This window comes from Anguilla rostrata, chromosome 16 (assembly GCF_018555375.3).
Source record: "Anguilla rostrata isolate EN2019 chromosome 16, ASM1855537v3, whole genome shotgun sequence".
Lineage (NCBI taxonomy): Eukaryota > Metazoa > Chordata > Actinopteri > Anguilliformes > Anguillidae > Anguilla > Anguilla rostrata.
In genome coordinates this window covers 32,901,516-32,920,351 of record NC_057948.1, presented here as the reverse complement: position 1 = coordinate 32,920,351, position 18,836 = coordinate 32,901,516, and the positions used below count along the sequence as shown (strand labels likewise).

At 46.4% G+C, this 18,836-nt stretch overlaps 2 protein-coding genes and 1 long non-coding RNA gene across 9 annotated transcripts in view; 1 reads left to right on the top strand and 2 right to left on the bottom strand.

The window, feature by feature from the left end:
* Positions 1–779, bottom strand: part of LOC135242038 (protein inscuteable homolog) — a 62,307-nt gene extending 61,528 nt beyond the window's left edge. Inside the window, exons 1-2 of one of the 3 annotated variants that reach the window (XM_064312913.1) lie at positions 544–779; positions 131–218 (exon numbers count right to left, since the gene is read on the bottom strand). The gene's annotated coding sequence lies outside the window, so the exon portion shown is untranslated. The remainder of the gene's footprint in view (positions 1–130; positions 219–543) is intronic. The other 2 variants (XM_064312914.1, XM_064312915.1) reach the window with 2 other exon arrangements.
* A 1,738-nt stretch (positions 780–2,517) lies between these two features.
* On the bottom strand, positions 2,518–16,959 carry LOC135241951 (calcitonin gene-related peptide-like). Of its 5 annotated transcripts, none has more exons than XM_064312757.1 (5): positions 15,563–16,047; positions 8,067–8,158; positions 6,742–6,876; positions 4,255–4,446; positions 2,518–3,101 (listed from the first exon to the last, which is right to left on the bottom strand). In XM_064312757.1, the coding sequence occupies exons 1-4, from the start codon at positions 15,602–15,604 to the stop codon at positions 4,284–4,286; spliced, it is 432 nt and encodes a 143-aa protein (XP_064168827.1). In that variant the 5' UTR covers positions 15,605–16,047; the 3' UTR covers positions 2,518–3,101; positions 4,255–4,283. The 5 variants fall into 5 exon arrangements, with proteins under 5 accessions (XP_064168827.1, XP_064168830.1, XP_064168829.1 ...); XM_064312760.1 differs by lacking the exons at positions 2,518–3,101; positions 4,255–4,446 and adding exons at positions 5,555–5,760; positions 15,385–15,455; XM_064312759.1 differs by lacking the exons at positions 2,518–3,101; positions 4,255–4,446; positions 15,563–16,047 and adding exons at positions 5,555–5,760; positions 16,262–16,959.
* On the top strand, positions 16,710–18,829 carry LOC135241953 (uncharacterized). Its single transcript, XR_010326180.1, has 2 exons — positions 16,710–16,847; positions 18,294–18,829. It is a non-coding gene; the product is annotated as an uncharacterized LOC135241953 (long non-coding RNA).
* The last annotated feature ends 7 nt before the right edge of the window (positions 18,830–18,836 follow it).

Here is an 18,836-nt window from a genome sequence, read left to right as displayed (position 1 = left end):
ATCGGGCAAAATAAAAGCATCCGTAAGTGCGTGCGTTAGCAGGAATTTGAATAGGAACATTTCGCTGAACGAACAAACAATTTAATTCACACGACCCACACTTCGTATTTCGTCACTCAGAGTAGCCTACCTCCTCTCTCGGGCTGAGACTATCACTCACCCCGGTTCGATGCAACGTAGTTTTAGTCCTGGAGGATTTCAGGATTTAAAAACTCTAACTGAGTGGGGGGGGAAAAAGACACAATCCATCAGACGGAGATGGGGGAATATAATACGAGTACGAGTAGACTCTCTCCCCGAAATGCATATGACGTATAGTGTCCACGTTCACGGTCTAGAGTTGTATCACAAAACAGGTGGTTGAAACAATCGTTCTGATATACGACTCGTGCATGGCGCGCGCCTTTTCAAGTGAAAAGGAAATGTTGGAAATATCTTAAATGTATGTTTTTCCTGACTGTTCACTGAACCATTCGCCAGCAGCGAGACAAATGTACATTTGCATGAACGTAAATATATTATCGTTTGTGTCGAAAAACTTACAAACGTTCCAGGCACGATTCAAAATAGTTAAAGTTGAAAATGCTTTCTGGGTTCACTAACTTCCTCAAACGTCTACAAGAGTCGATGGTGCGCATAAAGTTAAATTTGGGATTAAGTTACATTTGAATCTGCATAGCCTACTTTATCTGAAGATACTGTTTCATAGAGACTAACGGGACTTTGAAAATCTAGACTGAGAAGTTTAACTTTAAGACGTTCAAAACTATTGTATACAGAGACGGGTACATCGCCATCTGTCGGTGAGTTGTAAAAATTGTTTTAGTAGACGTTTCGACGCTTCGGAACTACGGTGCGCCGGAGTGTTGAATTTTGTTACAGTCTTTGTAATCGATGAGCCCACGGCAAAGGACAAACTTTCTTCAACATGAGACTGCGAATGTGTTTAATTTATTGAATTTAAATATTCATACTAACTATTTGAAAGTCCAAAGCTCATTCAAAAGACAAATTATGCGGTGTTCAGGGTGGTGTTGTGTAATCTGATGAAAAATATAATACATCTTATATTGATTTACTAAATGAACAGTGGCAACCAATATCCAAAAATAAACGAAACATTCAAAGGACACGAAAACCGAGATGATTAAAGGAAATATAACAGATATGAACTGTTGTTGACATATAATTTGTCAGTAGCCTATTAGTTATAGCCTTCATTCCTTAACCTGGACAGATTGGAAATGCTTCGCAACCTACGGACTATTTTAGGGGACTTTAAATGCTGATATTAATTTAGGGTACTTTAATGTAAATTGTAATGTAATGTGTGTGAACACCTCAAAACTGAACACCAAGTTATCTCATATAGGCTACAACTATGCAACATACCGTGGTTAGTCTTTGAATTTGTCCACTTTGATGTCTGATAAAGATCTCCTTCAGATCGTGTCGGGACCTTATTAATGTTGACATTCACCTGAAGTGTTAAATTATTTTAATCGTTGACTTTCGGACACGCATATTCACGTCTTCAAATGTCATACATCTTGGCTCAGTTGGCTATCGCCGGAAATAAACCAACAACAATTGCAGATAAAATTGTGATGGTTTTGAAATGAATACATTGCATTTCCGTCTGTAGCCTGTTCTGGCTGCTTTGTAGAATTATTATTTTAATGAGTGCATATTGAAAATATTTCCACTGATTATACATTCGGTCCATAATTAACATTTTCGAAAGTGTAATGTTTGCGAATGCAGCGGTGTGCTGTGGATGAGAAAAATAGGTATCAGTTTGCGATGTGATGCGATAAGTAGTAAACGTTCTTCTTTCTTTTTCATTTCAATACCAACTGAAGTTTAGCCAATTAAGCAGGCTGAAAAATATATCTTTTAAATATATTATTAATAATATCAGACTCATTCCCTCTCGTAGTGTTACTCATACTCACTGTAAAATGTCCCGCGTTAATTCAACACTAACAGAGTTTGTGTGAGTTCAACAGGGACCACATTTACTTTATTAGAGTTAAAAGTACTCTGTATTAATTTATTTAACAGCGAACGTTTTACTGTATTCAGAGGGGGCATTTGGAGTAATTGACAGTTTTATGCTGCTATGCCATTAAACCGATCTTTCCCCGTTCAAGTGAAATAAGAATGCATTGGGAAAATCTCCCAACAGTTTTTTTTATAGCAGAAACATTAGACCCACCTACCCCCAAAAGCATTATACTTTCCTTCAAGCTCGGTGACAGACTGGTCCATTACTGGAAAAATAGAATGGCCAGTATATATTTTCCCGCTTCCGCACAGCAAGCGAGCAAGGCATGTCAGGTCACGGTAAGAGCTCTTTCTTTCACGCGGGGAAGAGACAGAATTTGGAGAAGGTGGGTGTGCAGCGCGTGTCACTGACAGTGACGTCGATCGTCGGATTCTGACAAGAACCACACGGATCCGGTCACTTAACTTCTCTTCATGTAAAAAAAAACAAGTATCCCAACCCAAATGTATCTAAAATACATTTTTAATCTTGCTGAAATTCACAATTGTTACAACGTTATGTTCAGGAGTCGTTCAGCTTCTTTAAGCCTTAAACATACTATACAATCATGTCATGTAAAGTGATTTTACATCAAGGCACGAGACACAGTCATTAACAGCAATGCCTCTGCAGGCAGGAGTTTAATGTCGTCCCCGAGTTACCGCGTGCGCTGCTTCAGATGCGTACGGAGCGTGGGTCACATGGTACAGATGTGCTCTATGCCAAAAAACAGGAGACAGGACATAACCAGCGCAGGATTCTTTCTTTTTCGCATTTCAAATAGATTTTGCCTCTGTAAAAATGAATGTTTTTTTTTTTTTTAAGAACTGATGTGATTATCTGTTAATAATATACAGAATAAAAGGTATTTTTTTGTCTTGTTCACTTAAGCAAAATTATAAATAAATAAAATTCATAACACTAGGAAGATGCAATAATTCGGTCTTGTGGTGTGAAGGCCATTCTTCTATGGAGAAGGAGGTTTGTAGATGGGACACAGGGTTCCTTTTCCCCAAAATAAAGGTGAGGCTGTTGTGTTGAGAAGGATCAGTCTCTACAAGAGAAGAGAGGGGTGGGGTGAAAAAGAAAGTGGCAGGTCAGCATATAGAGATATGTATATGGCTGCTACAGATACCATACTTTACCATAATTTAATTCTTAGGATTTGTAGCATTTGCTGAACTTGTAAAGGAGATGAATGACAGGGGACACTAATAGATTAATGCAGGTCTTTGTGGCATGCACAGTGCTGCTGGCAGTAAGCTCTTTGTGTTGGCTCACACAGGGGAGTCTGCTGTAGAGTGAAACAGGTGCTGAGAGAGAGAGATTCAAGGGGAGCCAGAGACACAGAGAGAGAGAGCAGAGATACAATACAGCAGTAGAGTAAAACAGAGAGAGAGAGAGAGAGAGAGAGCGGGAGAGTGTGCGAGAGAGGGAGAGAGACTCAAGGACAGCCAGAGACACACAGAGAATGGAGATACAGTACGACAATAGAGTAAAACAGAGAGAGAGAGCGAGGGAGGGTGAGAGAGGGTGATAGAGAGAGTGCTGGAGAGGGGAAAAGACAGAGAGATGTACAGAGATGGAGAGACAGCAATGGATAGCGAGCAGCGGACAGTGAGCACGTGAGTGATAGAACAATAATGAGTGAAACAGGGAGAGAGACAGAGAGAGGGATGGAGGGAGACAGAAAGAGAGGGATATAGAGGAGAGAGATGGAGAGAGCAACGGAGTGAGATGGAGAGAGAGACAGACTGAGACTGAGAAAGCAGGGGGAGAGAGTGACAGAGAGAGCAGGGGGAGAGAGATGGCGAGAGATGGAGAGAGTGAGACGGAGAGAGCAGTGAGATGGAGAGAGAGAGAGAGTGAGATGGAGAGAGAGAGAGAGAGAGAGAGAGACGGAGAGAGCAGTGAGATGGAGAAAGAGAGAGAGAGTGAGACTGAGAAAGCAGGGGGAGAGAGTGACAGAGACAGCAGGGGGAGAGAGATGGAGTGAGATGGAGAGAGTGAGACGGAGAGAGCAGTGAGATGGAGAGAGAGAGAGAGTGAGATGGAGAGAGAGAGAGAGAGGGTGAGACGGAGAGAGCAGTGAGATGGAGAGAGAGAGAGAGAGAGAGAGTGAGACGGAGAGAGCAGTGAGATGGAGAGAGAGAGAGAGAGAGAGTGAGACGGAGAGAGCAGTGTAAGGCAGAAGCAGCGGCGCTCACCCTCGCTCCTGCCGGTCAGCAGGGGGCGCTCACATCTGGCTCTCCCGCTTCCGCCGGCCGAAGGCCTTGGAGCCCACGTTGGTGGGCACGAAGCTGCTGCTGCCCATGCCCCCCGACCGGCTGAGGAAGTCCGCCAGGCGGTGGGTCACGCAGGTGGCTGTGTTACAGGCCCTCTTCTGCGCCGTCACGCTGCTTCGCGAGGAAGAGGAGGAGCGGTGAGAAGAGCGCGTCGGGCGTACCCCGCACACCCCCCCCCCCGCCCCCCGGGCGCAGCAAAGCACTCACACAGCACGCCAAAAAACCAGCCAAAAAACATCAAACTTTTATTTACCGATCCAAATGCAACATATCATTACTTATTCTTGCAATTACCTAATGCTCCGTCAGTTCAAACTGTTGCAGCTCGTTTTAAAATCTTACCTGGGATACTTCTCGGAATTTGCTGATGATGTACACCTAAGGTCAGTTTATCTCAATAAAAAGGCACGTTTGAATGGTACTGGTTATATTCAGTATATTCTAAATTATGAAAGGAGAAAATGGCACAATTTAAGAGCCTCGTTCATCGCTGTGTTTGAAGAGCTTGGATAAAAGAGAAAAAAAATGTTTCCCAGTAGAAAAATATGTTTATTACACAAGAAACATAGTTATGCATGAAAGAAGCATTTATCAATGGAATCTCATTACCTTATTGTGGGGTTTTGTTTCAGGTATTTTTAAAAGGCATTATATACATATATAATATTATATATAAATATAATATAGAAACAGTATACAGAGTAGGATAAATTGTCTGAAATTCTTGAATAATCTGTTTGAATCATTTTGGTTTGCTTTTTCAAACAGAATTGTGATTGTCATTCGCAGTGGAAAAGAATGGGATTAAAGCTAACAGAAAAAAATTAGGAGGTGGGGTGTATTGCAATCAAGGCTTTTCTATCCATCAAGCAGGCAGGATACGCATGCAACAAAGATTTCAAATCAGAACCGGAGGAGGAGGACGGGGGGAGGAAGACCAGGGGGAGAAGGAGGAGTAGGAGGAAGAGCAGGAAGAGGAGGAGGGTGAGGAAGAGGAAGATGATGATGAGGGAGAAAGGAGAAGGAGGAAGATGAGGAAGAGGGGGAGGAGGAGGAGGAGGAGGAGAAGAAGGCGGAAGAGGAGGAGGGGGAGGATGAAGAGGAGGAGGAAGAGGAGAGGAGGAGAGGAGAGAGAATGAGGAAGAGGAGAGAGAGGAAGAGGAGGAGGGAGGAGGAAGATGAGAGAGAGGGGGAGAGGAGGAGGGGAGGGGGAGGAGAGAGGGAAGAGGAGGGGGTTAGACGGTGCGGAGCGCCTCCCCGTCACTGCCGTAGCGCCCGCGCTCCCTCAGCAGGCTCCGCCTCCTCCCGGGCGTCCCGGCCCCCACGTCGGTGCGGGGGTACGCCTGCATCCTGTGCAGGTCCTGCGACAGCTTTCCCAGCACACACGTGCTCAGGTTGGAGCAGCGTTTGGAAACGGGTATGTCCGGACTGCAGGGTGGGGAGGGGGAGGGGGAGGGGGGGGCAGAACATGCAGAGACCAGCTCACAGCACCAGAGACATGCAGGTACATGCGTCACCCCCTCCCTCCCCCCACACCCCCATGTTAGCACCCTCCTTTCCCTCATGCACTTTCCAATAAACAAAACCAATGCATCCTTTCAGTCGTCTTCAGATGCATATTCAGGGAAAGGAGGATCAGGCACCATGCCCCCCCTCATTCTCAGCATTAGTCATGCCCCCCTGACCATATTGCCCCCCCCACACACACACGCACACACACACACACATACACACACACACACGCACACACACATACACACACACGCGCACACATACACACACGCGCACACACACACACACACACACACACATACACACACACGCACACACACACCGTGATGTCTGTGTACTGCTGCTGTCATGCATGTGTTCTCCTCGCTCTAACTCCCATCATGCACTCTGTTCCCCCGGGGCGTTCTCACGCTCTGCAGGCAATGCAGGCTGCGGAGCTCGTTAAAGGAACAAATAAACAGAACTGATCCATGCAGGAAACGGGGCGACCGCGGCAGAGAGTTACTGAGTTTGGGTCTCGTTCTGGGGCCGATTTCTGAGAGCGTGTCCCCCTGCACCCTAACCAAACCGTCGAAGGGCTCTCTTACTGCCCAACAGGGTCTGAACCTTGCAGAATCCACATCCAGGGGTTAGAATCTAAGAGCCAGTAGAGCTTGGCAATAAGATTTTTTTTAAAAATTACTAATGCATCTGATATTGAAAGCTGTAACAGCTCCAACACATTTCATCCATTTCATTACATTGCACTTATTTAGCGGACGCTTTTATCCAAAGCGACGTACAGAAGTACGAGAAAAACCAACCCAAGATCCTTCAGCTGACCGCCTGCCTGGATTCTCAGACATCAGACCAAAAGGCGTCAGAAAGGTGAGCGCGGCGCAGAAAACGGCTCGTTACCTGTTTCCGTCGCCCGCCTGCTGCGCCAGCTCCTCGGCCGTCACCTGGACGAACTCCTTGACGATGGCGTTGAGTAGCCTCCGCGCCTCGTAGTCTGTGAGCGCGACGCGGTCCGTCATGGCCTCCATGCCGGGTCTGCGGGCGGACGGGGACAGTCACAACGCCGCCCGAGCAGAAAAGACTGTTTCTGTTCGTTTCCTAGTCTGCGCACTAGGAGGGTCCCTGGCCAGCACCAAAAAAAAAAACAATCTGCTAAAAGTACTCCGTTTAAAAAAAAACTGACGGGGGGCCAAGTTCAAATTTATGACGAGATTAATATTGAGCTGGTACAGAATGCGGTGTACTCAATCTGCCCTTTTCCTCAATATTATAACCCCCCTTACCCCCCCCCCCCCCCCCCCTTCCGCATTGCGTGAGTGGAATTTTTTAATTCTGCAAATGCAACTGCAATCTTCTTTATGTTTTCGTTTTTTTCTCCACTTGTACAGAAAAATAGAGTAAATCTTTTAACCTAATCAGCTGAAATGAGGAAAAGGTGTTTTAATGACAGGACAGGTGGCACCTGGGCACTGTGCAGCTGCCTGGAGACGGACCGTGCGGTGTGGATGAAACGTGTGTCAGAACATTTGCTCTGTTGAGTATTACAGCATTACAGCACACAGCCGAATCCGATCCTATTTACACTACAGCACACAGCCGAATCCGATCCTATTTACACTACAGCACACAGCCGAATCCGATCCTGTTTACAGCGTTACAGCACACAGCCGAATCCGATCCTGTTTACAGCACTACAGCACACAGCCGAATCCGATCCTATTTAAATTACAGCACACAGCCGAATCCGATCCTGTTTACAGCATTACAGCACACAGCCGAATCCGATCCTGTTTACAGCATTACAGCACACAGCCGAATCCGATCCTGTTTACAGCACTACAGCACACAGCCGAATCCGATCCTATTTAAATTACAGCACACAGCCGAATCCGATCCCGTTCACAGCATTACAGCACACAGCCGAATCCGATCCTGTTTACAGCATTACAGCACACAGCCGAATCCGATCCTGTTTACAGCATTACAGCACACACCCGAATCCAGTCCTGTTTATAACATTACAGCACACAGACAAAATCCAATCCCGTTCCACAGATTACTATCATATTGTTCTTGATGGTGAAAGTGTGGAAAACAACAGAAGAGATTCTTTCTCTAACTTGTCTGTTGACTGCTGTCTGTCTGTCTGTCTGTCTTTCTGTCTGTCTGGGATCAGTATGTCCGTCCGTCCGTCCGTCCGTCCGTCCGTGGCATGTCGGTCTTACCTGACGGGCGCTGCTTGTGAACTGTACATCTGACACACGACCAAGGCGTAGGCAACGAGGAAGGCGGAGATCTTCAGCATTACCATGGTTTCCTGCGGAAGAGATTGTCTCCATCAGTTCCACAGACTCCGAGACCCAGAGGGCTGACTGCAGAATGTCCACTTCCCTGCCTGTGAGGGCTAACCACCTGTGCAGACCACCTGTACTGAGGCAGTGTGACCACCTGTACAGACCACCTGTACAGAGGCAGTGTGACCACCTGTACAGACCACCTGTACAGAGACAGTGTAGCCACCTGTACAGTTCACCTGTACAGAGGCAGTGTGACCACCTGTACAGACCACCTGTACAGAGACAGTGTGTCTGCCTGTGCAGACCACCTGTACTGAGGCAGTGAGTCCACCTGTACAGACCACCTGTACAGAGACAGTGTGACCACCTGTACAGACCACCTGTACTGAGGCAATGTTAGCACCTGTACTGAGGCAGTGTAACTACCTGTACAGACTACCTGTACTGAGGCAGTGAGTCCACCTGTATAGACCACCGGTACAGAGGTGGTGTGATCACCTGTACAGACCAGCTGTAGAGACAGTGTAGCCACCTGTACAGAGGCAGTGCAGCCACCTGTACAGACCACCTCTACAGAGGCGGTGTAATTAAGTCTGAACACCCAGCATTCAACTCTGTTGTGAGGAAGATTTGGGGAGCCCCAACACCACTCTCACACATACCCCCATTCTGCACGATACGGTAAGAGACCCCCCCACTCCCTCCACCCCCCCCCAGTGCCAAAGCTCTAATACTCCCGTTCTGTAGTCCCTCTCAACGCAGATCTGAGACTGGAGATTTTCGGAAACAGTGCCGGGGAAAGCTCCCACCCCCCACAGAGGGGGGGAGGTGTGGTCTGGAGAGAGTCCAGTCCCACGCCGTCCATTCATACCGCAGGAGCGGGTTAGCGGGCTAGCGGGCTAGCGGGAGGATGTGGGGGGACCAGCTCTCTCCTGGGACCCAGTGCATTAGCGTAATGAGCTTCTGCCTCCTGCTCTATCTGGAGACGCACAATCTCTCCATCTCACTCTGCACCTCCCCCTTACTGTAGAACACATACCCCACTCTGCACCTCCCCCAGACTGCAACTACCCCACACTGAACCTCCTCCAAACTGCACCTACTTCATACTGTACCACACATACCCCAAACTGCACCTACCCCATCCTGCACCTCCCCCTTACTGTAGAACACATACCCCACTCTGCACCTCCCCCAGACTGCAACTACCCCACACTGAACCTCCTCCAAACTGCACCTCCCCCTTACTGTACCACACACTGCACCTACCCCATCTTGTAACTACCCTAAACTGTACCATACATACCCCAAACTGCACCTACCCCATAGTGTACCTACCCCACACTGTACATATCCCATACTGTACCACACATACCCCACATTGTATTTACCCCATACTGTACCAAACATACCCCAAACTGCACCTACCCCAAACTATACCTACCACAAACTGCACACACCCCAAACTGCACCTACCCCACACTGTACCTACCCTAAAATGCACCTACCCCACACCACACATATCCCAAATTTCACCTACTCCACCTCACACCACACCTACCCCAAACTGCACCTATTCCACCCCACACCTACTCCACATTGCACCTACCCCACCACACTTACCCCATCCCACACCCCACCCCACACCACACGTACCCCAAACTGCACCTACCCCACTCCACACACTAAAAAAAGACCACTGATACGGGCTATGCACTGAGCTACTTGAGCTACTTGCCCTTGTCCCATCATCATTATTTCACTGCACTGTTCCAATACGTCTCACAGAACCTGCTGAAGTTCTCATTCACACGGTGAAGGAATCTACCAAGGGCTCACATAAGAATACACCAGAACCCCATGGAAATCCAGTTTTAAAAAATCAACTCACCTGCAGTATGAAATCTTCCTTCCAAACGAAAAAAAAAATAGTAAAGTCGACTTATTTAAACTCGTAGACTAACTCTTGCTTCTGCTGCGTGCTTCCACAAGGCACAACTCTATATATCCGCCACAAGGGTTTGTGTATTGACCGTGTAGGTGTTTAATTGTATCCCGTCTGCCAATGGCAGAGCTCTGCTCCACCAGCCAGCCAATCAGAGGCCATCCCTTGGATCTGGCACACAAATAAGGAATGCTGCACTCCAACTACGTCATTCCCAAGTCACTAAGTGCTCCATTCACAAAATCCACCAGTCACTCGGACCATTTGCTATCTGAATTTGCATTGAGGTCATTAATTAAACAAGGGGGTGAGGGGGGGTTGGGAGGGGGGGGGCAAATCAGATGAACGGAAACCATCCTCAGCAATAAATATTTTATAGGGTTCTAAAAATGTACTGTTGCCGCTATTTTTCAAATGCCAAATCAATAAGCCCTGGCACATAACTTGCTAGCAGAGCCATCTAGTGTGCAAAGATGAGCATTGCATGCTGTCAGCCTCATATTTCTCTAGAATTGTTGGCAGGGTGGGTTGGGGGGGGGGTTAGAGTGGATCAGCAAGCATTTCAGGCAGAACATATTTAGCAGAATTGAACACAGCAATGGAAATACATAAAGCGGAATTAAATACTGCAATAGAAATACCATAAGCAGAATTAAGTACTGCAATATAAATACATAACGTAAAAACATAATTATTTTATCTGATTGCGGTAATGGAGATAAGATAAATATATCCAAATTTAAAAATACAGCATAAAATTATGGTTTGTTATGAAGTGAGAGGGGATTTTTGTTTGGAAAATTAACTGTTGAATTGTCATATATTTGATTTTATAATACTGCTGCTAAGTGAACATGTGGAATATGTAGGATTTTCTAACAATCAATAATTCTGAGGCATTTCATTTCAGGATCGTTTATCCATAGGGATTCTTCATTTCAACCATTTGTAATAATGGGAAGCTAGACTCATGTATTCCTACATTGGTTGAATGCAGTAAATGTTGACTTTTAATCTGAAAGAATATGGTTGTTGTTTTTGTCGTCATCTTTGTTGTTCTTCTTCTTTGTCTTATTATTATTATTATGATTATTATTATTATATTATTATTATTATTGTAGTTGCAGTAGCAGAAGTACTAGATATCATTATCATTATTATTTAATTATTATTTCATATATCATCATGCACATTTATATTAACAGTATTGTATAATAAGCTTGTTTTTTTAAAACAGCAGCATGCTCCTTTAAATGCGCACGAACCAAATGAAACATTAATAGCTCTCTTAACTGTTGGTTTAATAATGACTGTGCGTATCAATATTAATACTCCCAGGAGGTCAGACAGCTTCCCCCAGCCCAGCCTTCTCTCTCTCTCTCTCTCGAAGTGGCCTTTGAGGGAAGTCGATGGAGCGTCTGACAGTAATGCGGGCGCTTTTTCAGAACCAATTAGGGTGCCGTTTGTCGTGCGGCATTGCCTAATTCCCCCCCCCCCCCCCCCACCCCGCCGCCCCCCTTTCATTAGGGAAGCGCGGTAAAGCGTGCTGGCCGGCGAGGCTCCCCCCTGCGTCACCGTGGAGACCCATTAGCTGCGGACGAGCCTTTTAGTGCTATTGACCAGCGTGCGCCAGGCGAGCGACAGAACTGGTGAATCACCACGATTGGACAGCGCCGGGGGGGGCTCTGGCCCCCCAACCCCCCAAACGTCCACCGCCCCACTCCCCCATATCCCCCCCCCCACCGCCGCCTCCCCGAAAACCACAGCGGAGCAGGGAAGCGAGGAGGGGGGTGCCACTCAAAAAAGAGCCCCCTTACCCCACTACGCAGTTTACCAACTCCCCAGGTTCACACAGCCAAAGCAGGACCAGACAGAAAACTAAAGATGAACCAACCCCCCCAACCCCTGCCCCCCCACCCCCTGCCCCCACCCCAAAATAAACTGACAAAAACCCTACGCCCCGTCCAGCGTGTCTTTTCCGGAAGCCAGGATGTCCTGAGTCAATACGCTAACCTTTCATATCTATCTGCTGCTGCTACTGCTGCTGCTGGGCTCGCCCACCGTTGCGTTAGTTATGACAGCAGACGGCCGGCTAATGATTTCATCTTCTGAAGCCCCGGGGGGGGGGTTCGGGTTCTGTACTCTTAAATGTACAGAGCATGAAGGAGTCTGTGCTTAGACTGTGCAGAGACACCGTTGGGCTTAATTGGAGTTTTATGGAAATGCGGATATTCGTTAATGAGAGCAGAAGTGAGCAGTGCTGGCCAGTGTGTCAGGTAGCGGAACATACCTGAGGAACTCCAGTGTGTCGGGTATCAGAACGCACCTGAGGAACTCCAGTGTGTCGGGTATCAGAACGCACCTGAGGAACTCCAGTGTGTCGGGTATCAGAACGCACCTGAAGAACTCCAGTGTGTCGGGTATCAGAACGCACCTGAGGAACTCCAGTGTGTCGGGTATCAGAACGCACCTGAAGAACTCCAGTGTGTCGGGTATCAGAACGCACCTGAGGAACTCCAGTGTGTCGGGTATCAGAACGCACCTGAAGAACTCCAGTGTGTCGGGTATCAGAACGCACCTGAAGAACTCCAGTGTGTCAGGTATCGGAACATACCTGAGGAACTCCAGTGTGTCGGGTATCAGAACGCACCTGAGGAACTCCAGTGTGTCGGGTATCAGAACGCACCTGAAGAACTCCAGTGTGTCGGGTATCAGAACGCACCTGAAGAACTCCAGTGTGTCAGGTATCAGAACGCACCTGAGGAGTTTAAATGAGTCCAGTGAGGACAACATACACACTATCAGAGCAGATTTCACACTTAAATTTTATTATGCAGTGTTAGTTAGCCACAAGCGTCTAAATCTTTCTGTTAAACAGATCAGACAACATCAAACATCACGATACAAAGCACATTTAAACTCGTAGGTGGATAGTCACAAGAGAAGACCTACAAAGTATAACTTAAATCAAGTGGTCTATGTCATTAATTTGGTGATATTTCATTGAAAAAGTTAATAGAACTGAATGGTTGCATATCATGGTGTATGCCATAAATTTGATGATACTTCATTGAAAAAGTTAATTGAATTGAAAAGTTGCATATCGTTCATTATTACAATTTATGGAAGGCCCTCTTCCCCCAAAAATACAAATGCACACGGGTGGTGGCTAATGGAAAATGGGAACACTAATCACACCGCCTAACGGGTGGGGGTAATTAATCGTTTGGTTTAAACTCTGGGTCCGGCGTGCTCAGCCAGTTTCTGGACTCGATCAGCGCATGCAACTGTGAGTGAGAGAGAGTTTGGCCAGCTGCTGACGCACCTAGCGTGCGCACCCACCTAGCACACGCACACACTTAGCCTGCACACACACACCTAGCGTGCGCATCCACCTAGCCTGCACACACACACTTAGCCTGCACACACACACCTAGCGTGCGCACACATACTTACCGTGCGTACACACACCTAGCGTGCGCACACACACCTAGCGTGCGCATCCACCTAGCCTGCACACGCACACCTAGCGTGCGCACACATACTTACTGTGCGTACACACACCTAGCGTGCGCACACATACTTACTTTGCGTACACACACACTTAGCCTACACACACACACCTAGCGTGCGCACACATACTTACTGTGCGTACACACACCTAGCCTGCGCACACACACCTAGCGTGCGCATCCACCTAGCCTGCACACACACACCTAGCGTGCGCACACACACCTAGCCTGCGCACACACACTTAGCGTGCGCACACACACTTCAGTCTGCCCCCGTCCCGGGCAGGCAGGTGATCCATTATGGCAGCGAGGCGAAAGGTTTGAACAGCTGCGGAGTGCAAGAGCTTCCTGTTTCCTCCCAAAAACGCTGAGAGAGCCGTCAGCACGAGAGGCCGGGGGGGGGGTGGGGGGGGGGCATATTTATGGGCTCTTCGAAAAAGCAAACAGGACTACTTAGCGTGCCCGTCCCAGGACTTTGGGGGGGTCATGGAATTAAATGGTTTATAATCAGCTTCTCTGTTAGTGAGGAGTGGTATCATCTCTGTGCCTCAGAAACTTAGACCACATCACACACGTATGTGTGACTGCATGGCCCTGGACAAAGGAGGGGGTTTCATTAGGGGCTATGGAATTCATAACAGGGCCTAATAAAGACTTTCAGTCTGTCAGGTCTGTCAGCACCATAAATGAGTGAGGTTGAAATGGTAAATTCTGTACTGGGATTTTTTTTTGTTTTTGTTGTTTTACTGAGAGTTGTCAATGTACAAAACAGCTTGTCAGGTCAAATCCCATTTGACGCTGTGCTGGATTCTCTCAATGCTGTAGGCAAATTCTTCTTCATTCTTTTTTTTTTCCTGCTAAAAGTTTGCAAATCCTGGGAACTGAATTGAGTCCTGAATTAAATCCCCAATTACTAAAAAAAAAATTGGGAATCAATTCAATGACAAGAATTACTATAGAAGATGGACTGAATGGCCTCTTCACTGTTCTTATGTTACCATACTATAACAATCTGTACCACAATCGGAACCCCACAAGAGAAAGTATATAACTCAGAGGTGTTTGCCATGGAAACAGACAGACCCAATTTCCTTAAATGTCTATGAGAAACTGGGCCTGAGGAGTCTTGGACCGGTTTCAGGGGTTCAATCACTGCTGATCATCTTGGATTCTATCCCATAATATTTATAGAAACTCAGTGTTTCACAAAACCAGCTCCCAGTGGATGTCTGGGCTGGCTTTAGTTCCAGATGAGCTCTCTCCGTCAGGCTCGATTGAGCCTTTTAATTGAACATTGATCTAAACTGTATTTCAGCAGAAAGTCATTGCGTTGAAGCCAAATGTGAATCGCCTGTCTAGTCTGCAAGTGGGCTGGCATAAAAGGCAAAATATATGTCCTTTTTACATGTCTTACTTCAGCAAAATTGCTTTCAGATTGGCAAAATTCAGTTGCTTGCGCTAAATTAATGACGTGTTTTAGGTACTGTAATAATAATAATAATAATAATAATGTGTTTTCACAGACCCCAAGATGCTGTGCAGAGTAGGTAGGGAGCACAGCACACACTCTACACAAACTAACAGAACACACATAACAGGAACAGGCAGGAACAAAAAACAGAGAGAGAGAGAGAGAGAGAGAGACAGACAGACAGACAGACAGACAAAGGGAGAGAGAGAGAGACTGATTCTGAAGACAAAAGGAAGAAATCTAGCCCTAGACATTTCTTTGGAAGGAGTGTGTAACTTCAGAAGGTCGCTTATTTGGATAATACGACAGTAGGCTCACATAGATTCCGGTCCATATAAGATTGGGATGACGTACGCCTTGGCAGGCCAGCCCCCCACAACTGCACAGCACTGAGAGATTGAGGAAGGGATTAGCCTGTATTAGCTAACATATGTCAAGAAGACGGCTTTGGCCTTAATCACAAAAGGTTACCGGAAACTGAAATCGTTATTCTTACCATAAGATCGTTGTATGGATTTGCGTCCACTCCGTCACCCATTCCTATCAAACGCCGGTTAAAATCTATAAAACAGACTCATCAGTTGCTCTGGTAGAGCTGGGGGTATTCAAACTTGATCTTATGGTATGCTGGCTCTCATGTCAACTGCAATTTGCAACTCTGAATAGTAATGAGCTGTTAATTGTTCTAAATTAGACCTGTAGCTGTCAAGTGAACAACGAATTTCCATCTTAAGCCCACATCAAGACAGAAATAGCTGTGTCTGCCACAAAGAGTAGGCTAAATATTCCATATTCAAATCCTAGGCTGGGATTTTTAATCAGATCAAATAATGGTTTCATTTTCTGTACAGTAAGTGTGCTGTATGACACATGATTTGTTTAGAAAGGAATGTTGAAATAGATTCCGTTATGGACTGGCAGCTAAAATCATTGGGGCCCTAATAGGCTAGCTTGAAAAGGTGCTCACTGAAACGGAACAATTGGTATTAAAAAAGGAAGAATACAGTGACAGAGGAATGAGCCAAATCTACTTTCACTCACTTCATCCAAAGCTGGAGTAAGTGAAAGTACAAAATTTAGACAACTGTGATAGATCGAGATATTGGCGGTGATGCGAACCAGCCTACGCACTGTGTCCCCGGAACAAAGTTTGAAAAGCAGTCGCGTTGAGCGAGGCAGGGGCGGGCGGACTCACTTCCTGGAGGGCTGGCGTGTATGCAGTCTCCCCTTTCCACAAACTACGCCCACGCAGTCAGATAATTAGGTTTATATTGACGCTGAAAAACATCCGTGTTCCTGCTTCATCTGGCGTACGGTGCGGGCACAGTACCCTCTGCGCTGACGCGGAGATGCCGAATATGACGAAAATACGGGATTTTACGTACAACGTGTCCCTTTCCTGAGCAGATCTGCGTGTTGCTGTTCATCGCTCAGCAGTGTGGCACAGGTGTTAGGGAATGGGTGTTGATCATTCACCAGTGTAGTATAGTCGTTGGGGAATGGCTGTTGTACTCCTCAGCAAGGTACTTAACCTGAATTACTTCAGTTAATTACAAGCTGTACAAATGGCCTGTATGTGAAATATAAGTGACCCCAATGACGGAACTCTACTCTCAACTCATTCTCCTTGTAAAGCACCTGCAAAAGGAAGTATATACAGTTTGTGAAATTAGTTTCCTGTCATCTGTTTGGTTCTTGTGAGATTCATTTCCTGCTACCTTTGGTTCTGGTGAAATCTGTTTCCTGCTTCCTGTTCGGTTCGATGTGGTAATTGAACGTGTGTAAGTGTACTATTTTTCTTGAAGTGTACGATGTTTCTGTGCGTATTATGCTCTCAGTCAGTGGCTCATCTTGGCCTCTAGTCCCAGCTACATATGGCTCATCGGGGGATATAAATGCACACTGTGCTCACATACCCAAAATAATTCAGAAAGTGAATGTAGAAACGTGTTGGTGTCAATCACATTGTGTGTGCGTGTGTTTGTGTACAGGGACTCAAAGCTAAAAAGCAGGCTATGCAAACAATGAAGAAATTGAAGAATGTCAACAACAAAAAATGACAGAAAGGAGGAGGAGGGTGGCAGTGTAGTATAACGGTTAAGGAACTGGGCTTGTAACCTGAGGGAAAACCCGGGAACATAGCCTACTTCAGTCCATGTTCCGGATCTGGGAGCATTGCGGGTTTTACTCAGTGCAGTTATCCGGCCAGCTCAGTAATCCTGCTTCATGAAACAGGGCCTGGTTCCTGATGGTTGGTGGAAACAAAAACCGCCAGCAGGAGACACTGAAGAACCTAAAAGTGTACAGCATGATCACAGTCACTGCTGTAAGGCCTATTTTAGGGATATTTTAAGCATGGCTTGGAGCTGTAGTACCATGGAAAGCTGTTTGTACTGCAGCCTTTTTTAGATGAACAGGTGAATATTTTTTACTTCATATAGTTAACATAATGCGCAGCTCATGACCAAAAGGCAAATATTACACATGAGTATCTTAGTACAGTGGTAAACAACAAGGGCTGATCCGTTTCAGGATTGTGTCCTTCTTCTGCTCTAAATTATTGAATTGGCACAATCATATCTTGATCTGCCATTTGTATAAGCACCAGTTTACAGCCTGCAGACAGCAGGTGTATACTAAAGATTTTTGCTGTGCAGGAGTGAGCCAGTGTGGAACACAGAGCTGTCAGAGGTAACTGGATCAGCACACAGGCAGGTCCTCCAGGACTGGAGTCATGCACCACTGCTATAGTGTAAATAAGGGCTAGACTAGAGAACTGCGCTTGTAACCAAGAGGTTTCTTAAAGGTGTGCGGAGGGGGGTGGGGGCCTTCAAAAGGATTCAATATTAATTAATTAAATCCATCTCCACCATCAGCACATGATTCCTAAAATTTCAGCACCCTGGTGGAATTCCAGCTGGAATTTGGTGACGAAATCTAGCTGGAACCAGCTTCGCTCCAGCTGGATACCGTCTGGAATTTGGTGATGGTCTAAATGTCTGTGCCAAGCTGGCCTACCAGCGTGCCAGCTTGACCATCTCCAAACCAGCTTCAAGCCAGCTAGACCAGTTGGAACCAAGCTGGAATTCCCACCAAGGAATTTACTCTATGGTGTGACAGAAGGTCTGTAGGTGTTTCTTTTAGCATTTGGGCCTAAATCACTCCAGTTTCAGGTGAGGAATGGCTTCCTCCCGACCTGGTGAGTCAAGTTTTTTTTTTTTTTTTAGGAATCTGTGGTTTCCATGGGGACAGCCAATTTCAGTCTTGCAACTCTCTAATGATGGGGGGGGGCACGGCCCGAGCCTCCTCTCTGCCAGTCACACGTGTCCGAAGCGTAGGAAACCATGGAAACCAGTCAACCAACACAAAGCCCCAAGGCGGAGGTTGGACGGGATGCCACCTGCTCATTGGTCCATCCCGGGTCAACGACAGGACTGCGAAAACTGTCAAGTCAGACTCCCAGAGGCAAACACGGACACTTGTGACAACTCTGGCAAAATGTCCCAGATGTCCGTTACTAGAGTAATGGGCACGGAGTGGCAAACGCAGAGTGTGACTGATTCAGCTGTGTCAGGCCTAAGGGGGAATTACGGAGAGAAATGGGGGGGGGGGGTGTATATAAAAAGGGCTATAATTCGTGCATGAATCACCTGATATGGATGTACATACCCTCAGATTAAAGTGGACAGTCTGCAATTTATATTCACTGCTGTATTTCAAATCCAATGTGCTGAAGTATACAAAAAAAATCAACAAAAAGTCACTGCAAT

Excerpts from the sequence above, each read along its gene's own strand:
- LOC135241951 (XM_064312756.1), bottom strand. The coding sequence starts at position 15,604 with ATGGGTGACGGAGTGGACGCAAATCCATACAACGATCTTATG. Across the intron at positions 8,159-15,562 it reads ATCCATACAACGATCTTATG|GAAACCATGGTAATGCTGAA; the intron begins GTAAGAATAACG and ends TCTCTTCCGCAG. Across the intron at positions 6,877-8,066 it reads TCACAAGCAGCGCCCGTCAG|ACCCGGCATGGAGGCCATGA; the intron begins GTAAGACCGACA and ends GTCCGCCCGCAG.